General features: G+C 42.8%; 1 protein-coding gene and 1 long non-coding RNA gene across 9 annotated transcripts in view; one reads left to right on the forward strand and one right to left on the reverse strand.

The window, feature by feature from the left end:
* Positions 1-22,906, forward strand: part of LOC136399307 (uncharacterized) — a 597,663-nt gene that overhangs the window by 259,546 nt on the left and 315,211 nt on the right. The gene's annotated exons all lie outside the window — the stretch shown is intronic.
* LOC136399262 (zinc finger protein 675-like) lies at positions 1,771-22,430 on the reverse strand. 8 transcript variants are annotated; one of them, XM_066374295.1, is made up of 7 exons: positions 22,303-22,378; positions 15,704-15,849; positions 15,239-15,376; positions 14,802-14,882; positions 10,099-10,225; positions 4,467-4,537; positions 1,771-3,528 (listed from the first exon to the last, which is right to left on the reverse strand). In XM_066374295.1, the coding sequence occupies exons 4-7, from the start codon at positions 14,814-14,816 to the stop codon at positions 2,305-2,307; spliced, it is 1,437 nt and encodes a 478-aa protein (XP_066230392.1). In that variant the 5' UTR covers positions 14,817-14,882; positions 15,239-15,376; positions 15,704-15,849; positions 22,303-22,378; the 3' UTR covers positions 1,771-2,304. The 8 variants fall into 8 exon arrangements, with proteins under 8 accessions (XP_066230392.1, XP_066230394.1, XP_066230391.1 ...); XM_066374297.1 differs by lacking the exon at positions 22,303-22,378 and adding an exon at positions 22,146-22,177; XM_066374294.1 differs by lacking the exon at positions 15,704-15,849 and having other exon boundaries at positions 22,303-22,430.

The raw sequence follows: 22,906 nt of genomic DNA on the forward strand, positions 1-22,906 counted from the left end.
AATCCATCTGGGTCCTGCTTCAATAGTAAAAAGGAAGGTCATTGAGCTAAAGCCTGCCAAGCTTACATGCCTTTGCTGTGAGGAAAAAGGGACACTAGGAGGTAGGCTTCCCCCTCGCTCCTCGAAGGATGTTCAGTCTCTTCCAGCCCTGCTCCAGCCACCTATGACCTAACCTTGCCCAGAATGCTGGGGTTTGCCACTGAAGGCTAAAGGTGCCCAGGGTCATCGGCCCCATCTACAAAACTGTGGACAAGCCTAGGGTATTTCTTCCAAGAAGCAGGTAAACTGATCTCATTTGCACAAGGGCCACTTAACTATGTCTTGTCTGAATAGTCAGGTTTTTAATTCTTCCCTCAAAGATTTCTGTTGTGGGTGTTGATAGTCCTATTTTCTGCTGCTTTAATATATAGTGTTTCCTTTATTCTTCTTACCTCAATGCCCCACTCATATTTCAGGCTGGGACCTACTCCTAATTTAGAGCTCCCTCTCCCCCTTTTGCCAACTTCTATTGTGAATCTACCTTTGTCACCCAACTTAGTGTATCCCAAGGTTCTCTCTACCAAGCCAGTTGCAGAGCTCCAGGGAAAAGCACCCTGGTCTCATCTCTCCAGGCAGAGGAGAACAGAGGCTCCATCTCCACGCATGCTGCAGATGGCTTTTCCAGTCTACCTGACTCATTACCAGCTAGAAGCAGCAGTCATTGGGACTTAGACGTGAGCTGCAAAGTATAGAATTGTGACAATTCCAGTGTCATGCAGACTTTTCCTGGATGTGGACTTTTCCTGGACTCCTGCTCCCTGTGACAGCTCCTAACAGACTGAACTGAGGTTGGGTTGCATTCGCAGGGATTTGGCATGGTGTTGGGGCCAACTTGGACTTGGTGAACATGTTAAGGACACTACTACACTACTCTTTTATGGATTCTTCTTGTATTGGCCAAGAGTTTGCTTAAAGGCTTTAATCACTGTAAAAAAAAACACATATATAGAAGACTGGATAAGGAAGATGTGGCACATATACACTATAGTATACTATTCAGCCATAAGAAATGGTGACATCGGATCATTTACAACAAAATGGTGGGATCTTGATAACATTATATGGAGTGAAATAAGTAAATCAGAAAAAAAAACACCCCAAAACATGCTGGAGCACAAGTCGTGTGAGATCAAAACAGTAGCTGCTTACAAGTGGGCTCACATCGGAGGAGGTTCTTTTTGGATTCCTCTCAACCTAGGAAATAGAATCCCAAGATCCCAGAGCACATTGATCAGTGACCTTCATCATATTCCCACAGGGTGGGAGGGGGAGCTGGATTTGGGAACGGGCCCATGTTTTCACACAGCACCACAGTTTTTAAATATTGACTAACTTCCCTACTCCGTCCTTCACCTCCTTGTGACTATTCAATAACTAAGAAAAAGTGGCTCTGCTCTGAAAGCAATGGAGCAACAGCCGTAGACGGGCAGAGCATCGCCTTGTAGGGGGCTCGCGGGGAGTATTCTGGTTGGGGTGCATGCGGGATTCTGTGTCGCTGCCCCCTCTCCCCTAAAATTTAAACAATAAAGTAAATTTAAAACTCTTGTATTTAGAAAGGCCTAAATTTTTTAAATGTATGAAAAAATATTTCAAATACTCTCAAGGTCACAAAGGAGTAATTTTAAGTAATTGTACATGTCCAAACGTCCATTTTGCAACATACTTAAATGTTAACTAAGGGTGTAAACCTTAGATTATACTCTGTATATTAAATATTACGATTTAATGAAATATCTGAAAATTATGTTTTATTCATTTTAGAGTGTGAGACAGTGAGAGGCAGAGAGAGAGAGAGAGAGAGAGAGAGAGAGAAGGGGGGAGGAGGAGGAAGTATCAACTCCCGTATGTGACTTGATCAGACATGTGCAGGGTTTTGAACCGACGCCCTCAGTGTTCCAGGTGCACGCTTTATCCACTGTGCCACCACCGGTCAGGCTAAAAATTATTTTTTACTGATATTCAGTGGCATCTCAGATTTCATTCCTCTTAGTTTTATTTTTTACTCTGTAAGTTCAGTTTTCAGCATGAATAGTGTTGCTAAAGTGTGTATTTTGAACAGAGTATGAATGGAAAATTTCTCCCCAACATGCATTCACTTATATTGAGTGAGTCTGATGGTCCAACTGTAAGAGTTTCCACAATTTTCATTTTTAAGGTTTCTATCGTGAATTCTCATTTGTCGATAAAATTCCAAATATGGAATTCTTTATACACTGCTCACAAAAACCAGGGGATATTTCAAAATATTAAGTGACAAAATGTCCTCTAATTTTTGTGAGCAGTGTATATTTGTTTAGTCTTCCCCCTGCTGTGAATTCTCTTATGTCGATTAGCACTTGAATGAATAGCAAAACCTTTGCCACATATTTCACATTTGTAAGGCTTCTCTCCAGTATGAGTTCTTTCATGTCGAATAAGAAGTGAACGGAGATTAAAATCTTTGCCACATATATGACATTTATAAGGCTTCTCTCCACTATGAATTCTCTCATGATCGGTAACATGTGAACTCTGTCTAAAGGCTTTGCCACATATTTCACATTTGTAAGGCTTCTCTCCACTATGAATTCTCTCATGATCGGAAACATGTGAACTCTCTCTAAAGCCTCTGCCACATATTTCACATTTGTAAGGCTTCTCTCCAGTATGAGTTTTCTTATGTCTAGTAATATGTGAACGCCGAGCAAAACTTTTGCCACATATTTCACATTTGTAAGGCTTCTCTCCAGTATGAATTCTTTCATGTCGAATAAGAAGTGAACGGAGATTAAAATCTTTGCCACATATATGACATTTATAAGGCATTTCTCCAGTATAAGTTTTCTTATGTATAGTAATACATGAACGCCGAGCAAAACCTTTACCGCATATTTCACTTTTGTAAGGCTTCTCTCCAGTATGAGTTTTCTTATGTCTAGTAATACATGAATGCCGAGCAAAACCTTTGCCACATATTTCACACTTGTAAGGATTCACTTCAGTATGAATTTGCTCATGGGCAGTAAGGTGTGAGCCTGAATTAAAGGCTTTACCACACTGTTTACATTTGTAAGCCTTATCTTCAGCATGAACCATCTTATGTTGAGAGAGATATGCAAGAGAAATAAAGGCTTTACCACATTTCTCACAATTGTAAGGTGTCTTTCTTGCATAAAATTTCTTGGGTTTTGTGTGTTTAAAAAGTTGAATAAGGACTCTTTCACTTTCATTACTACATTTGAGAGCTTCTTCTTCAGTATGAGTAGCTTCATGTTCACTGAGATTTAACAGTTGGTTTAAGCAACTGTCCACCTCACTACAATTATTTTTCTCCTCAGCAATACGAATATTCTGGTGCAGAGTAAGACTTAAACTTTGATCAAAGTCCTTCCCGCATTTAGAATGGTTCTTCAGAAATTCAGTTCTCAGATGTTTATTAGGATTTGAACCTTGATAAAAGTTTTCCCAACAGTCACTGAATCGATAACTTCTCTCTCCATTAAACGTGCTCTGGTAAATCAATGTAAATAGATAGGTCATTAGTGAGGCCTCCAGAATCAGTAAACATGTAAAGATGTTCCAATAAATTACTATGTTATACCTTATGAAAGACAAACATTACTGTATTCAATGACTATATTTAAAAAAACTAACCAACCTTATGAAAACTATAAACTCCAAAAGAAGATTTCTGAGTGGGAAAACCATGAACACCTGTTTAACGGATTCCTAATGTTATCACCTTTAGAAATTCTATCTTCATTTTAAAATCTCTAATTTTTTTCAACAGTTTGAGTGTTTAATACATTTTTTATGGTAAAAATTATTCATACCACAGGCTTAAGAATGTGATGAATTTTACAAATACACTTTCCCATGTTTATTATAAATGTTCTCAGAAAATGTATTAAAATTTCATTTGGATCTTTCCATTGAGAAACACATTGCTCTACTCCTCTTATTCCAGCTCCAGTGAGCATGCTGTAAACTCTAAGGGACCCCACAGGACTTGGAACCAGGGAGCAACCGGCAGCAGCAGCTCATCCTGGGCTCAACCCCTGGGTCTGTTTCCAAGGCTCTCTTTCCTATGACTGCTCACTGAGCCAAAGCAGTCCTGCCTAGGCTCTCCCGGGCCCTTCTTCCATCCTGAGCCCTTTCTTCTTTAACTGGCCCCATGTTTTGTAATATATTCTAAACAAACAAAGGTCACATAAGCGAAAACACCCATAAAACAACAAATCATCATTCTGCAAATGCAAATATATTAGTGAAGGTTTTCTAAAGGTATTTTAGACCTTCGATCTCTTTTAGGGTAGGTGTTTTATTACGAGTAAGCACTCCAGTTTGGTTATGTCCATTCTAACACCCTTTTTGCCATTTATACTCCTGTTAACATTCCCACTTTCATGAGGAATACATGCTAAAACATTACCTTTTCCATATCTTACCAATAGCATTTTCTGGAATGATTCTTTGGTTGGCTTTGGCAACAAGTCTTGCTTGTCTTCAGAAAAAATACCTGTAAAGTAAATAAGTTATCACAACGTACACTTACATAACTATACTTTAAACTCTAATGTAGAAAATGAGTACTGTTTACTGGTCTTCAGCGACATGGTAAATAGGAAACATCAAAACTGCTCTTCCATGAAGTGAACTAGCAACAATTACTGGCACAGCTGCCTTTTCTGAGGACTTCAGAAACCAATTAGACCACAACAGCATCAGGAGAGCAGCTCAGAAGAGTCACATCACAGAAGATAAGATGCTTATGTTTGCCCCCAATAACTGCTCGTTCTCCCTGATACAGCATGGAAATATTGTTTAAAAAACCCTACTCCCAATTCTCACTCATTCCCTGGGTAGAAACAGATGAGTGCACTGTGTGTTCAATGATCTGACTGTTTCCAGCTGCCCCTAAACTGGTTACTCCTTTGTGTGACACAGAGCGCTCAGGTACTGACAGTACACAACGAATGCACTGTGGTGCTTGTTTAAAATAAAAAAGGCAGTGGGGGGTTGGAGAGTGTTTTTACAACAAGGAGACAACAGTATTGAAGGTAGACATGAGCTAAAGGAAGGTACCATATGCTCAAGTTAGAGAAAACATTTTAAACTGGGGAATTACACACAAGTAACACAGAGCACACTCATGCCCAGCAATGGTCTCTTAGGCCTGAGAAACTTCTGGCACAGCTGACTGGTGTCCGTGTTCTCCTGCACAAAGCACATTCATACTCCCTGGGATAATGGGTGGTTCTTCCACTAATGCCCACGAGAGATCAGAAGGCTCACCAGGTATCGGTGGCCCAGCACGCAGAAATCCCACGTTTCAACGCAGGTCAGGGTGCGATCACCTGCTTCTCTTTCCTTTCCTCTTCCCCTTTCTCAGCCAAGGGCTCCATTGGTTCAACCTTCAGCCTCAGCAGCTAAAAATAGTCTGACTGATTATAGCAGGGGTCCCCAAACTTTTTACACAGGGGGCCAGTTCACTGTCCCTCAGACCGTTGGAAGGCCAGACTATAAAAAAAACTATGAACAAATCCCTGTGCACACTGCACATATCTTATTTTAAAGTGAAAAAACAAAACGAGAACAGACACAATATTTAAAATAAAGAACAAGTAAATTTAAATCAACAAACTGACCAGTATTTCAATGGAAAATATAGGCCTCCTTTTGGCTAATGAGGTGGTCAATGTGCTTCTCTCACTGACTACCAATGAAAGAGGTGCCCCTTCCGGAAGTGTGGTGGGGGCGGATAATGGCCTCAGGGGGCCGAGTTTGGGGACCCCTGGATTAGAGCATTAGCCTCAGACAGGGGTTTATAGGTGTATCCTGGTTGTGGCAAATGCGTGAGTCTCTCTATCTGATTTCTCAAATTAAGTAAATAGATAGATAAATTAAAATTAAAACAGTTGGAAACCCTAAGGAAATTAACTGAGACTATAAAGTAAAGACAATAAAGTCAAAACAAGAAGCATAAATTTGCCCTGGCCGGTTGGCTCAGCGGTAGAGCGTCGGCCTGGCGTGCGGGGGACCCGGGTTCGATTCCCAGACAGGGCACATAGGAGAAGCGCCCATTTGCTTCTCCACCCCCACCCCCTCCTTCCTCTCTGTCTCTCTCTTCCCCTCCCGCAGCCAAGGCTCCATTGGAGCAAAGATGGCCCGGGCGCTGGGGATGGCTCCTTGGCCTCTGCCCCAGGCGCTAGAGTGGCTCTGGTCACGGCAGAGCAACGCCCCGGAGGGGCAGAGCATCGCCCCCTGGTGGGCAGAGCGTCGCCCCTGGTGGGTGTGCCGGGTGGATCCCGGTCGGGCGCATGCGGTTGTCTGTCTGACTGTCTCTCCCCGTTTCCAGCTTCAGAAAAGAAAAAAAAAAAAAAAAGAAGCATAAATTTTATAAATCATGCCATAGAAAGAAAATGTAACAGACTACTGTATTATGAACAATTACTTGCAAAACCACTGGACACCAAAAAAAGAGTAAAGTTCCATAAGACCACACTCTTTAAAATTTAGCATAAAATATTAATCCAGAACAAAAATCAAAGGAGATCCACTAGTAAACCAGGACATAGATAAAAGAGTAATAAGAAGTTTAAACAAAACGCTCCCTGCAGAGGAAAGCTGTGCAGCACATGGACTGATGAACTTGGTAATTCTAGCAACATTTAAAGAAAACTAACATGCCCGGGCCTCATAACTCGGTTGCTTAGAGCAGTATTTTTCAATCAGTGTACCGCAGCACACTAGTGTGCCGTGAGACATGGTCAGGTGTGCCGTGGGGAAATTAAACATGGGTCCCCAAACTACGGCCCGCAGAGGCTATTTATCCAGCCCACCGCCAGCAGCCTCCATCCGAACATAAACATTCCCCTCACAATCCCTCCAGCTATCAGCGACAGGAAGAGTGGAGGCACAGGAACGCTCACTGACCAATCACCTTCTAGGATTCATCCTGACCACTAGCAATGAACCAATAGTAGGCTGCCTCTCATCCACACCCAGGAAGGTCCCACTCCGACTGCCGCGCACTTGTCATTGTGTGGCCGCGGCGAGTAGTTGAAGCTGCTACTCCTCCCCATGGTCCCGATTTCTAATCCTGGTCAGGACTGGAGGTAAATGTTGCCACCACTAGATGAAGCCTCAGCCTCAGCTGGTTATGTCTATCCTGATGGTGTATATAGATATTTGACCTTTTTCTTTTTAAAAGAGGCCCCCGCAGAGGGTGATATACAATGCATCACAATGTTATCTAACTTTAAAGCTAAAGTTTGCTGATCTTCCTTTGGACAGTTTTTGGTTATCTGTTGCCAAGGGGTTCCCCATTCTGGCCAACAAAGCTATTTTGACATTGCTCCTGTTTCCAACCACATATCTATGTGAGCTGAGCTTCTCAAGCTTGACTGCGATAAAAACTAAAAACAGAAAGAGACTGAGCACTGTTGAGGAAAAGCTTCATGTGTGTCTTTCTACCATTCCTGCCAGGATATCCCTTCTATGTTCATCAAAACAGGCCCAGGTTTCACACTAAGTGAGTATAAATACATTTAGAAACTATATTATTAACTATATGTATAATATGTACTGTGTTAAGAGTGTCATTTTGTGTCACTTTGGTAGGTGGTGTGCCCCAGGATTTTGTGTCATCCTGGGGTAGGTGGTGTGCCCCAGGATTTTGTAAATGTAAAAAATGTGCCGCGGCTCAAAAAAGGTTGAAAATCACTGGCTTAGAGCAACAACCTGAAGCACAAAGCTTATCAGTTCAATCACTTGTCAGGATACATACAGGAACAGAACAATGTTCCTGTCTCTCCCTTTCTCCCTTACTTTCTCACCAAAATGAATATATTTCAAAATAATAAAAGAATGGCAGTAATTCTCCATAAACATGTCCAAACATTAAAGAGTAAAGGAATTATAAAAATACTTCTGCTAAGGCCCTGGCCGGTTGGCTCAGTGGTAGAGCGTCGGCCTGGCGTGCAGAAGTCCCGGGTTCGATTCCCGGCCCGGGCACACAGGAGAAGTGCCCATCTGCTTCTCCACCCCTCTCCCTCTCCTTCCTCTCTGTCCCTCTCTTTCCCTCCCGCAGCCAAGGCTCCATTGGAGCAAAGATGGCCCGGGCACTGAGGATGGCTCCTTGGCCTCTGCCTCAGGCGCTAGAATGGCTCTGGATGCAACAGAGTGACGCCCCAGAGGGGCAGAGCATCGCCCCCTGGTGGGCATGCTGGGTGGATCCCGGTCGGGCGCATGCGGGGAGTCTGACTGCCTCCCCGTTTCCAGCTTCAGAAAAATGAAAAAAGAAAAAAAAATACATTCTAGGAAGCTGTCTTTATGCAATATCAAACCCAAACAAAAGTACTAAGAATAAAACCACAAACCAAAATCTGTGATGAATTATGATGCAAAAGTTCTGAATAAAACATTACAGACTGAATTCAAAATCAGATTACAGGGGGTCCTCAGATTATGACAGTTTGATTTCCACAACAGTGACACAACCCAAATTTTGGAGTAAGTCAAAACACACTCTAGCCTGTCACTTATCTATCCTAACACAGTTGTAAAATCATAATCTAGAAAATAAAAACACAACTATGTCACAGAAAAAGAATAACATGCATACTTCTGCTGCACACAACCATACCAGTTCGCCCAGGTAGTAAGTATGACACAAACTGCATAAGCCGAAACACCCATGCCTCAATCTTTTAAAGGTTTTATGAGAGTGCTTGACGAGGTGGTGGTACAGTCCGTAGACCTTCAGACTAGGATGCAAAAAACCCAGCTTCCAAATCTGGAGGTCGCTGGCTTGAGCAAGGGGTCACTCACTCTGCTGTAGGCCCCCTTCAAGGCACATATGAGAAAGCAATCAATGTACAACTAAGGTGCCACAACAAAGAACTGATGCTTTTCATCTCTATCCCTTTCTATCTCTCTCTCACAAAAATAAAAAATAAATTTTTAAAAAGTATAGTATAAAAAGGCAGAATAATTAAGCATAATTTGCAGCCCAGATAGAAGATCTCATGCACAGGGTCAACAGATCACCTGAGGAACTCTCACACTGACACATCGAAAGGTGTCCTTACCTGAAAGAACAAGGGAAGAAGAGCATGAAAGAGACGGGAGACACACACACAGCCAGAAAGACACCAGTGAACCCGGTAGCAGGGGAGAAGTCAGGTTACCAGGGCACACTCTCTGCACCCAGAAAGGGCAGAAAGTAGAAGCAACATTCTTCCTGCGTGGCCAGCATGAACTGCAGCTGAACCGAGAGATGGTACATAGGCATGGCAGCTGTGCTCCTGCGGCCAACATTACCAAGCAGAAAACCAAACTAGACACGCAGCTGCCGCCACTGATAATCCCAGAGCCCCAGAGGCAGGGACAGTATGGGGTCACAGCACTCACTCTCAGCAGCCCCGGGGACTGGAGGGGCAAAACATTACTCCCTGAGCTGCAGGCACACATGGTGGGTACATCCCATGAAAAGGGAGAGATGAGGTGCAGCAATAATTTCTTCATTTTTTATTGTTTTTAGTATTTTCAACTCTCTCTCCAGAGTCCCACTGTTTACCTTGCTCCAACATGGAGATTAATGTTTACATCACAAACAAAAATTTCCACATATAAATAGAAAGCAACATGAAGATGTTCAGTTTTCCAGAACATCTGATCTCCATTCAATTAAGGAAAAAGTATATTACAGTAAAAATTGAGAAAAACCTTTCACTTATCAACCCACTGCTTGTCACTTTCTGTGGATAGGGACCAGTGTCAATATGCAGGTCCCAACCTTTCTTCCAAGAACTACTGAAACAATAGTAAAAAAACTGAGATAGTTTAAGTTTGCCATAGAGCATTATAAACACTCTGGAACAACCCCTTAATACTATAAAGTGGGAAGTACCTTTAAAAAAAAGAAGTTGAAACTCCTAAAGCCACATTATGAAGCCTTTCCTGTCTGAGTACACAGAGCTTCAATCTCAGTCACCCAAGCAGGGGCTCCCAACACACACACCCAAGGGAAAAGACACACAGGGCAGACAGTGACTTCTGGAGCAAAGTCATCCTCACCCAGTGAGAGCAGGTTCCTGTAGTTCTCCCACATCACGTGCACATACAAGGCCTGCTGAGCTGGGCTCAGGTATTCCCACTCCTCCTGGGAAAATTCTATGGCCACATCCCTGAAGGTCAACCATCGCTGAAATGCAAACAAGAAACCAAGGAGAAATGGTGACAGTTATTAGCCTCACACAGAATGAGAAGGGAGATATAAAAATCGATTTGGTTAAAATGACTATCTGAAACATACACATCTAGATTTGAGCAAGTGATGTGTCCGACATGTTGGTTTACATTACTTTCTCATAATACTTTATGACAGCCAGAAAATCAAGAAAGGTTTCTCATGTTGGAAAAGAACACATGAAATGTACAATTAAAATTCAAACCCAGGTTGTGTATAGAGGACTGTTTGTAACTATGTTCTATACATTGAGTAATGTTCACTGTCTCTATGAACTAGACTATGCGCGATGTCTTCAAGTGACAACAAAGTCCACAGGATCTATAAAACCTTTCAGACTCTTAAATGTGATGAGGACAACAGAGACGAAGTCTTCGTACGTGTCCAATATGCCAGCATTAGTCCAGATGCTTCCACATGTTAACTTACTATCCATACAGTAGCTCACTAGAGACTGCTCTGTCGCCATCTTACAGAGGAGAAATTATCATGGGCATTCTAAGAAAGTCACCTCAGATCAAAATCGGACATTCTAAGCGGCAAAAACTTCAACTTAGGTGGTGTTTTAGACTTAAAGCTAAAGAATCAGACAGGTCTGACCTGTTGGTGATGCAGTGGATACAGCGTCACACTGGGACTCAGAGGTCCCAGGTTCGAAACCCTGAGGTCATCACCTTGAACGCTGGCTCATGATCTTTAGCGTAGGGTCACTAGCTTGAGTTTGGGACCACAGACATGACACCATGGTCGCTGGTTTGAGGCCAAGGTCCTTGGCTTTAGCTAGGGGTCACTCGATCTGCTGTAGCCTCCCCACCCCCACATCAAGGCACATATGAGAAAGCAATGAATAAAGAACTAAGGAGCTGGAACAAACAACTGATGCTTCTCATCTCTCTGCCTTCCTGCCTGTCTATTTTATCTGTCCCACTCTATGTCTCCATCACCAAAAAATAAAAATAAAAAAAAGAAAATAAAAAATAATAAAAAAATTATGCCCTAGAACAGTGAGTCATTGGATAGGGCATCATTCCTGTGCACAAAGGTTGCAGGTATGATCCCTGGTTAGGGCACCCATGAGAAAAGAACAGTGAGTATGTTACTAAATAGAACAACTAAATGAAATACTGAATAGATGATTCACTCTCTCTCCTTGACTCCCTCCCTCAAATCAATGGTAATTTTTTCCTTTTCTTCTTTTTTAACTTTTTTTTTTAAGAGAGAGAATGGGAAGTACCAGTAGCAAGAAGCATCAACTAGGAGCAGTAGCTTCTCAGATGGGCCTTCACTGGGCAACCCTGGGTTTCAAACCAGATACCTCAGCATCCAGCTCAATGCTTTATGCACAGCACCACCACAGGGCAGGCTGAATTTTTTTTTTTTTATAGTATTGAAATAGGAAACAGCCTAATAAACACAGTGACAAACTGTTCTCTGAAACAAGTTGACACGAGGTCAAGTCTATCTATATTTTCTTGCATAAATGGTCATCACATTGTGCTCACACACACATTACTATTCTCCCATTCACTTGATTTTTCTTTTTTTCCTTTTGAGAGAGACACAGACAGGGACACAGATAAGAAGGAACATAGAGGCCCTGGCCAGTTGGCTCAGCGGTAGAGCGTCGGCCTGGTGTGCGGGGGACCTGGGTTCGATTCCCGGCCCATTTGCTTCTCCACCCCCACCCCCTCTTCCTCTCTGTCTCTCTCTTCCCCTCCCGCAGCAAGGCTCCATTGGAGCAAGGATGGCCCGGGCGCTGGGGATGGCTCCTTGGCCTCTGCCCCAGGCGCTAGAGTGGCTCTGGTTGCGGCAGAGCGACGCCCCGGAGGGGCAGAGCATCGCCCCCTGGTGGGCAGAGCGTCGCCCCTGGTGGGTGTGCCGGGTGGATCCCGGTCGGGCGCATGTGGGAGTCTGTCTGACTGTCTCTCCCCATTTCCACCGTCAGAAAAAGAAAGAAAGAAAAAAAAAAAAAAAGAAGGAACATAGATGAGAAGTATCAATTCTTTGACGCAGCACCTTGTTGTTCATTGATTCTTTTCTCGTATGTACAACTGTGCCATGATTGGAAGGGCCTCTAGCTGAGGAAGTGCCCCTTACTCAAGCCAGCGACCTTGGGCTCAAACCAGTAAGCCTCTGCTCAATGCACACCCTTGGGGTTTCAAACCACGGTCCTCTGCGTTCAAAGCCAACACTCGATCCCTGTGCCACCACATGGCAAGTCCCTTACATCCACTCAAAACATTGTTATGATAGTGTAAAAAAAATCTCAACTGTGGAATATATTTAAAATACCATTTTAACTACAAAAAAAAAAATACAACTTATGAAATTATGTTTTTTATAAAAATCATACAACTGCAAAGGCATGCATTCATAAAATAAACTAATAAACAGAAATCAGAAGGGCTGTCCTTGAAATATTTTTGAATAATATCATTTACTACCAGTTTTACTCACATGTATCTCACCATCTTTGGGACAAGAAAAATCTATCAATTGTACTTCCATTGTGGTTATTAGAAAACTCTGAATTACAGTGGAGAAAGAGGTCTGACCAGCACAGCTACTTAAGCAGAGATCAGCAGAGGAGGAAAATAGAGAAAAAAATAGAATGATACAGCATCAAAGAGTTCGAATAGTTAAAATTCACAAATACAGATACATGGACTGATGGACCGGCTACATTCTGTGAAATAATACAGTGTATAAGACAAAAACTAACAGCCAAGGCGGGCTGCATACAACTAGTATACAAAAGTAGCAATGAGCAATCTAAAATACTAAGGAAAACGGTCCTATTTATCATAGATTTGAAAAGGATAAAATACTCAGGAATTAAAAACAGTCAACAAGCTGAATGACATACCTACTGGAAACAAACCATTGCAAAAATAAATCAAAGATTCAAATCATCAGAAAGCCATCCCTTAAGCCTGATCAGGCGGTGCATGGGGGACAGAGCATCAGACTGTGATGCTGAAGATGCAGGATCAAAACCCAGAGGTTGCCACCCTGAGGGCGGGGTTGCAGGCTTGAGCGTGGGATTATAGACATGACCCCATGGCCAATGGCTTGAAGCCGAAGGTCAGTGGCTTGAGGAAGGTGTCCCTCACTCTGCTGTCACGCCCCTGCACCCCCGCCAAGGCGCACACGAGAAGGCAATCAATTAACAACTAAGGTGCCACAACAAAGAATTGATGCTCCCCATTTCTCTCTCATCCTGTCTATCTGTCACTATCAGCCCCTCTCTCTGTAAAAATAAAAAAACAAGACATCCCTTAATAATGGGTTGTAAATGAGTTACTATTGTTGAAACGTGCATGTTACTCAACCATTCTACAGACTGGATGAAATCTATACCAAAATTCCAAAGGGAATTTCAGCACAAACGGAAACAAAAACAAACCCCAGGGCAGATTTAGTGTGAAATCAAGCTAAAGGATCCAGGGGAGGGAAATGCTCTTAATAAAGGAGAAGTGGACGTTTTGGATTTTTTTAGATGGAAATGCATATAATAAAGCTCTGTCATACCAAATGATTTTTGACAAGAAAAACTACTTCATGGAGAGAGGCCAGTCTCTATAACAAATGGGTGTGTGGGGTAGAGAGGGGAGGTGGATATTTCCATTCAAAAGAATGCAGCTGGAACCTTATTACCTGCACTGAACAGCAGGGTCAGTGTGTCAGAGGATACAGTGTGCAGGGTGAAATATGCAGCCTTCGAGAACTAGAAGTGGTAAAAACAACCTAAAGAATCTCGAATTGTCAGACAGTGGGATGATTACACAAATGGATGATGTAATGAAACACCTTCTACCACAAATGTCTGTCTGTGAACTATCCGCTCAATTCCAAATCATTTCGATGTTCAAGTCAGTAACTCACTCACGTAGCTTCAAATGTATTACAAAAGCAGAAGGATTTCCCCTAACTGGCCCCTTTTCCAGAACTGATCAGGTATTTGTGCACATCAGTCCATGACCTCTATGTGCTTTTTCTTTTCCCCTAATTGACAGAGTGACAGGACGTCCAACATGGTGCCTGGACGATCTCCCTCCTCAGCCACACTTCAGTGCTCGCATCCTAGCTCCAACCCAAGGGCTGAAGCCTTACCCAGGATGATGCCCGGGGGGCCTCTTTACAAGTCCCCTGTCACTGGGTCACAGAGATGGACTCTAAGTAGACCTGAGTGGGACTGAGGACAGCCCAGGTCAGTGTACACAAACATCAGGCAGCACAATTCAGAGTCAGAGAACAGCAAGTCAAAGGGCATTTCAAAAAGGACAGACACAGTCTGACCTCTGGTGGCTCAGTGGATCGGCACTGACTGGAAATGGAAACGCTGAGGTTGCTGGTTCGAAACCCCAGGCATTCCCAGTGAGGGCACATATGGAGCAACTAACACAAGTTGATGCTTTCCACTCATCCACCCTTTTTCTGTCTCTCTCCTTTCTCTAAAATCAATAAATAAAATCTTTAAAAAAATGAACAAACAAACAGATGTAACAACGAACAGAGAATATGATCTTACCTGAGAAAGAGGCATAACTGAAGCCTCCTTCCCTCCTCTTCCGGGCTTCTTCCTCAGACAATAGGGTTTCCGGAAGTCAGTCTGGAAAGTAGAAGATACGCTGTTTACCATCATACCCCCTCCTGTGCCACAGCCATACACAGGAATGTCCTCTCTGTATGGCAAAGATGGTGACTGCTACCCACAGACAGGAGGATTTCTGGGGCAGCAAACTGTTCTCAGAGACACACAAGTGGTTTTTCACACCCGTCCTCAGATCACGCTGCCCACCTGGTCACTCACACCTCAGCAGTGGGGCCTCCACTAAGCAGATGCTGCCCTGCAGGTCACAGGCCTCGTCCAGACCAAACCCACGCACAGCCGAGTCCCCTCACCCTCACCCCAGATCTCAGGCCCCAGAGCCTTGCTGCTCAAGGATGGATGCAGGTTAGAATCACCTGACGTGCCCTGGACGGATGTCTTGGTTGTTTAGTGTCCTCCTGAAGCTCAGAGGCTGCTGGTTCAATCTCGGGTCGGGACACGTGCAGGAACAGACCAATGTCCCTGCCTGTTTCTCATTCTCCCTTTGTCTCTCACTAAAAATCAGTAAATTAAAATAATTTTTATCTTTCTTTCTGTCTCTGTCACATACAAAAAAAGGAATTAATCAGAGAAATAAACCACATTAAACAGAGTTTTTTCTCTTAAACAATACTATAGCACTGATCGGGATAGCTGGGTTGGTTAGACTGTCTTCTGGTTCACAAAGATTGTTTGTTCGATCACAGGCACATTACATACAGAAACGAGTCCATGGTTCTGTCTCTCTCTCCCCTTTCTCTCTCTAAACATTAAAAAATATAATAAATATTGTTATGAAATTAAATTAGTAATCCTAGATGAATCATATTTTATGATCGTACCCTCCTAGAAACTGTTAAATGCAGACACTGTGGCAGGTGAATAATATGAGGAGGCATCAGGAAGGACACAGATGTCCATGACAAACCCACTTTCCTATTGTGTATTGGAGAGTGCAGTCAATGCTCGAGATAAGAAAAAGTGTAAACTGCAAAGAAAGAAAGATAACTAAAGTTATATTCAGGAATTACTTATTTAAATAGAAAATGCATTAAGTAAGCACATTTTCACTTATATAGCAAGAAAGAAGTATATCCAGCCATGTAACTAAATTCATTTCCTTTTTTTAATTTTATTGAAAGGGAGACAAACAGAAAGACAGAAAGACAGGGACAGACAGAAAGGAAGTGAGAGATGCATCCACATTTAAGAAAGTGAAGGCTAGAGACAGAGACTGTGAGAAAATATTTTCACATTATTTATCTAATGAAGAATTGTACTTAAATTATACAAATGATTTGCAAAACATAACAATAATAATACCATTATCCAATTCCTTTATGTATGAGGTCATAAATTTATTTTAAAACTGAATCTTGATGATGTCACAACTGTAAACTTAGTAAATGTCAGTAAGTTGTAGAATTATTATGTAAATGTTATAGAAAAATTATAGCCCTAAAGCCCTGGTTGGTTTGTTCATTTGTAGAGCATTGGTCTGGCATCAAATCATTAATTTGGGAAGAGAGAAAGAGTGAGAAAGAGAGAAAAAGAGAGAGAGAGCATGAGGAAGAGAAAGAGGACCATGTATTTGTTGTTCAACCCACATACGCACTCATTAGTTGACTCCAACTGTGCCCTGAGCAAGGATCAAACCTGCAACCTTGACATATTAGATGGACACTCCCATCAAAAGTGTCACCACACCAGGGTAGCACTGTCTCATAAGCAATAATTATAACATCTAAGGTTTGAAACACATATAAAAAACAAACGTCCACAAATATGTTAAAAAATTGGAATGTGGTCAATGAAGTTGAAATGCCTTGAAATCCCTATATTGTTGTAGAAGAGTGTAAAGATACTATTTATCACAAAGATTTAATAAAGTTCCATGCTATATGTAATCTCTACTGTCAGGATAAAAACTGCAGCTGTCCTAATTTCTATGCTTACAGATGTGGAAAATATAATTTTAACAACTCATCTGAGCCTGACCTGTGGTGGAGCAGTGGGTAAAAGCATTCACCTGGAACGCTGAGGTTGCTGGTTTGAAACACTGGGCTTGCCTGGTCAAAGCACATATGGGAGTTGATGCTTCCTGCTCCTCCCCCTTTCCCTTCCTCCCCTCTCTGTACCCCCTATCTAAAATGAATAAATTTTAAAAAAATTAAAAGAAAACAAAAACAAACAACTCATCTGAGACCTGGTTCAGTAGCTCAGTTGGTGAAGAGAGTCTTCCCCATATACAAAGTTTCCAAGTTTGATCACCGCTCAGGGCACATGTGAGAAGCAACCAATGAATGCATAAATAAGTGAAACAACAAATTAATTTATGTTTATCTCTCTCTCTAAAGAAAATCAATCAGTACAACCTACAAAATTATTTAAAACAAGACCAAAAAGAAATAAAAATAAAATAAAAAATGAAACTGAAGGCCCTGGCCGGTTTGCTCAGCGGTAGAGCTTCGGCCTGGCGTGCCGGGGACCCGGGTTCGATTCCCGGCCAAGGCACATAGGAGAAGCGCCCATTTGCTTCTCCTCCCCCCTCCCCTCCTTCCTCTCTGTCTCTCTCTTCCCCTCCCGCAGCCAAGGCTCCATTGGAGCAAAGATGGCCCGGGTGCTGGGGATGGCTCCTTGGCCTCTGCCCCAGGCGCTAGAGTGGCTCTCCTTGTGGCAGAGCGACGCCCCAGAGGGGCAGAGCATCGCCCCTGGTGGGCGTGCCAGGTGGATCCCAGTCGGGCGCATGCGGGAGTCTGTCTGACTGTCTCTCCCCGTTTCCAGCTTCAGAAAAATGCAAAAAAAATATAAATAAAATAAATAAAACGAAACTGAAAAAAAAAAACCAATATAAGCAACTACAATGAACTTAGATTACTGTTTTAAAACACATGAAAAATTATATTAAGTATAAACAAAATAAGCATTCCTGTTAGTTACATCAAATACAAAGTCCACAAAACTGTCACATTCAAATAAAATTTAAAATCAAATAACAACCTGTTATAGGTGACATGTAAGTCACATAACAATCTGGAATGCCTGAAATAAAAGATTAGAAAAATATGCAACTGGCTGTCCAGGAGGTGGCGCAGTGAACAGAGCATTTCCTGTGATGCTGAGGACCCAGGTTTGAAACTCCAGGGTCGCCTGCCTGTGTGTGGGCTCATCAACCTTGATAATTGTCTCATTGAGCTTAAGCACCAGCTCACCAGCTTCAACTTTGGATCGCAGACATCATTTTGTAGTCAATGGCTTGACCCAAGGTCACTGACCAGATCAAAGGTTCAGTGCCTTGACTGAAGCACCCCATCTTTAAAGCATGCACGAGAAAGCAATCAATGAACAACTAAGGTGCTGAAATTACAAGTTGATGTTTCTCATCTCTCTCCCTTGTAGTTGGTCTTCCCTATCTGTCCCTGCATTTCTGGGAGGGAGGGAGGGAGGGAGGGAGGGAGGGAGGGAGGGAGGGAGGGAGGGAAGGAAGGAAGGAAGGAAGGAAGGAAGGAAGGAAGGAAGGAAGGAAGGAAGGAAGGAGGGAGGGAGGGAGGGAGGGAGGGAGGGAGGGAGGGGGGGAGGGAGGGAGGGAGGGAAGGAGGGAAGGAGGGAAGGAAGGAAGGAGGGAAGGAAGGAAGGAGGGAGGGAAGGAAGGAAGGAAGGAGGGAAGGAAGGAAGGAGGGAAGGAAGGAATGAGGGAAGGAAGGAAGGAGGGAAGGAAAGGAAGGAAAGACTCACCTAAAATAATCTGCTGTAACCATACTCTTACACAAAACAAACTAGAACACTTAAAAGTCATTCCCAAGAAAGAAAAGCAATGCTCACTACAATTAGTTTCAATTCACCACCTTGTAAAAGCCTGAAATTCCTGCCTGGCCCATGGGGTGCAATGCTGAAGTTACTGGTTTGAAACCCTGGACTTGCCTGGTCAAAGCACAAGTGAAAAGCAATTACTATAAGCTGATGTTTCCCTCTCTTTTCCACCACCACCATTTCCATCTTTAAAATCAATCTATAAAATCCCGAAACAAAAAGAAATTATTAAAACCCTGACATTCCTATGCACCTAACAACACAGCCTTGAAATATATAGACAAAATGGACCACAAAACAAGAAGAAATAAATCCAGACAAATAGCACAAGATTCCAACATACCTCCCCCAGTAACTGAAGACAAAAAGGCCATCGAGAAACAAAACAGAATTTATAACCGAGCATTTTGAAAACCAACGGAAATATTTCATATCGAGCAAGAAATGTTGAGCCTTGGCCGGGTAACTCAACGTAGATGGTTCGAGTGTCATCCAGAAATGTCAATGATGCAGATTTCATCCCCAGTAAAGGCATATAAAATAATCTAATGAATGCGTTAATAATTGGAACAAAAAAATCCATGTTTCTTTCTGTCTCTTGCTCCCATCCTCTTTGTCTAAAATCAATAAATAAATTTTAAAAAATTTGGTGTGTGACAGAAACACAGGCAGAGAGAGAGACAGAGAGGAAGATAAAGAGGTAAGAAGCATCAATTCTTCATTGAGGATCCTTACTTATTTTTTGATCCCTTTGTGATATATGTCTTGACCAGGAAGGCTACAGCAGAGCAAGTGACCCGTTGTTCAAACCAGAAACCTTGGGCTCAAGTCAGCAACCCTGCACTGAAGCTGGTGAAGTCACGCTCAAATCTGATGAACTTGCACTGAAGTCAGCTCCTTCAGGGTTTAGAACCTGGGTTCTTTGTGTCTCAATCCAAACTCTATTCACTGCATCATTGCTGAAATGAGGAAATACCATAGCCCTGACCACAGAATGAGTTTTACAAGATTTGCAGATGAGTAAATGAAAAGAGTTCTAAACAGGCCATAAATGTTCACTAGTGTCGAGATTCCAGAAAGCCCTCAGGATGCTGCCTTAACAACCTCTGGAAAAGGCCAAGATAATCAAGCATTCTTTTGCTTTTTGTAAAATGCTTCGTTGAGCACTCTCTCCCTAGACCAGGGGTCAGGAACCTATGGCTTGGGAACCAGATGTGGCTTTTTTGATGGCTACATCTGGCTCGCAAATGTTTAATAAAAAAAAATGTTAAAAATATAAAACATTCTCATGTATTACAATCCATTCATTTCCTACTGCTCATGTTCATGGTTGCGGGTGGCTGGAGCCAATCACAGCTGTCCTCCGGGACAACACCAAATTTTTATTGAATAATGCGTAATGTACACGGGTCGTTGTATGGCTCTCATGGAATTACATTTTAAAATATGTGGCATTCAAGGCTCTCTCAGCCAAAAAGGTTCCCAACCTCTGCCCTAGACTGTTCCTACAATAACCGAAAGCCTGTTTTACTTCTGTAAAACTGCTTTGGCTAGGTGCTCACCTCCTCCCCTCTCTGCTTTAGGCCTATAAAAGAAAACCCTTAAGTATGTTTGGGGTTGCGAGTTCTTTAGGATGTGAATCTACTCGTTGTCGCTGGCATTAATTAAAGACTCCTTAATTTGGCTATTTAATTGTGTGGCAAACGTTTGTTTCCTCTCTGTCCAGATATAACCGCCTGGTCAAATTTTTTAAAATTTAAAGACTATTTTTATTTTTAAAACAGTTGACAGAAATTTTAACAAATATGTACATGAAAAGGTTGACTGTGAACATGAGTCTAAGAAGTCCGCATATTTTTAAATATCTTGTCTCCCAAATGTATATATAACCCAATGTAATCCCAATCAATATCTAAATCTGATAGCTATATACAGTTTAAATTAAAAAAATGGAAAGATATGCTTTATCAGTTAAGAAGCCTAAAGTTACTTTAATTATAGGAGTACAATAATAGTACAATCGACAAATAAGCCACAGGAACAAAATAAAATGCTGATGAGCAGCAGACTCATGCAAAGATAGAGACTTGATGGCACAGGAACCTTTGCAGAGAAGAGGGTAAGAATGGCTTTATAAGGCTGACCAGGCAACTGAGTAGTCATGGATAGAGTAGCTTCAACAGCACTGAGCTGAAGGGAGTATTAGCTCCAGGCCCTACAGCCCCAGGCATCTGCTGACATGGGAATTGGTGCATCTAGTGTGCACAGATTAACACATCCAGGTCTTTGGCCTTGGTCAGTGACTTAAAAAAAAACAACCCAGCAGCACGAGTTATTGAAGAGTAAGAAGCAGAAGCACATTTTGTCCCACAGGAATGGACAGAAATGTAGTAGTAGAAGGACAGATGTGTCTTAACATTGCAGCCTATTTTTTCTCTTTTTCTCTTGGGGTGTACAAAGACGCTCATCTCAATCTTCTCTAACTTCTTCCTGCTTATTTGAGGTCTTAGGGCAGCCCCCCCCTTTTTTTTTTACCTCTCTTTACTTCCTCAGTCCTTTTTCTTTGTTTCTTCCTCTTGCACAAAAGTTCTGCATCTTAAACAAATCTTTCTAACAATTCAGAAAAAACTGAGCTTCTAGATTCTCCCTTTTCCTTCAAAAAGTATACCAGTTAGATCGCGGTCTAGGGCCCCTTACCAAAACTCCTTTACTAGCCAGTATCAAGTGATTTGGGGCCATGGCAGTTCCTTAACTCTCCATCTGAGAGAAATTGATATTCCACTTCCCCTAACCACCCCACCCACATCCCGGCTGGGGCAATTTCCTCATTAAGTGATACCCTTCCCCAACCCCAAAATTCCCTATCACAATTAATCTTGTTAGCTTTGCTCACTAACCTTATAAAAGTTAAATCTTTAGGCACACAAGGCTGACGTCATTTTGGACTCAGCCCATCTGTTCACAGATGCATTAGTAAATTTCTTATACAACACATTATTCCTGACCTGTGGTGACGCTATGGATAGGGCACGCTATGACCAGGCTTGCCCAGTCAAGGCAATATAAAGAGCAATTACAAGTTGATGCTTCCCACTCCTCTCCCCTGCCTCTAAAATAAATAAATAAAATCTTGAAAAAAAATGCCTGACCAGGCGGTCGCGCAGTGGATAGAGCATCAGCCTGGGAACCCAGGTTCCAACCCTTGAGGTCAGTGCCTTGAGCATGGGATCATAAACATAAACCCAGGTTTGCTAGGCGGGAAAAACCCTTCTCCAGCATACATTAGCCATACAGTGACCCCGCCTACAGGAAGGCAATCCGCAATTTACAATGTGCCGCTTCATGGCAAACAGCGCAGACTGACACAGACTACTACCCAGGCCAATGCAAAATGTAAGAAAGCAAACTTTAAAAACATTTGTTAAAGTTTATTTGCCCAACAGCACAGGCAGTCACCTGCTTCCTCCGAAATACCAGGGAGCTTTCCACACGGCTCCTCCCACCGCCATAATTCCAGGGTCCACACTGCATCACTTCCGTTCTGTTTTGTCAGCTAATCTGCGAAGTGAGAGACAAACCTCCCACGACACAAAACATTTCGGAAAATTTGAAAGGACAGGAGCACACGCACCTGACTTTCTGCAGCCCAAGAGGAATGTAAACTCTCCACTTCCGCGAAACGATTTGGCGCATGAAAGTATTACCCAGATACAAAGACCGGCTACGGCAGCCGACGAGGCTCTGAAGCATTCAAAGAAACACAGGCGATTCCCGCACTGCCCTGAAAGGTGAAACGTCAGTGACCGCTCGCACCGTGGTGACGCTTGGGAGCCGCCATGTTGGGAAACCTGAACCTGTATTCTAGATGAAAAGCAGTAACATTGGAGCCTGGAGCCTGCGGTGGCTGGAAGGTGGGAGGGTCCTCAAATTGTCTGATTTCTTTGAAATACGGCTTTTGCAGAAAGCCAGTATATTTTCAGAAACTGGAGCTTCCAGACCAAAATAAGAAATTGTAGCATCCACCGGGGTACAAAACAGATGTCGGAGACTTTCAGGAATTTAGATGGAAAATTTATTGGCCAAGCTTTTTTTTTTTTTGTATTTTTCTGAAGCTAGAAACGGGGAGAGACAGTCAGACAGACTCCCGCATGCGCCCGACCGGGATCCACCCGGCACGCCCACCAGGGGCCACGCTTTGCCCACCAGGGGGCGATGTTCTGCCCCTCCGGGGCGTC

Source organism: Saccopteryx leptura, chromosome 3 (assembly GCF_036850995.1).
Source record: "Saccopteryx leptura isolate mSacLep1 chromosome 3, mSacLep1_pri_phased_curated, whole genome shotgun sequence".
In the NCBI taxonomy this organism is placed as follows: domain Eukaryota; kingdom Metazoa; phylum Chordata; class Mammalia; order Chiroptera; family Emballonuridae; genus Saccopteryx; species Saccopteryx leptura.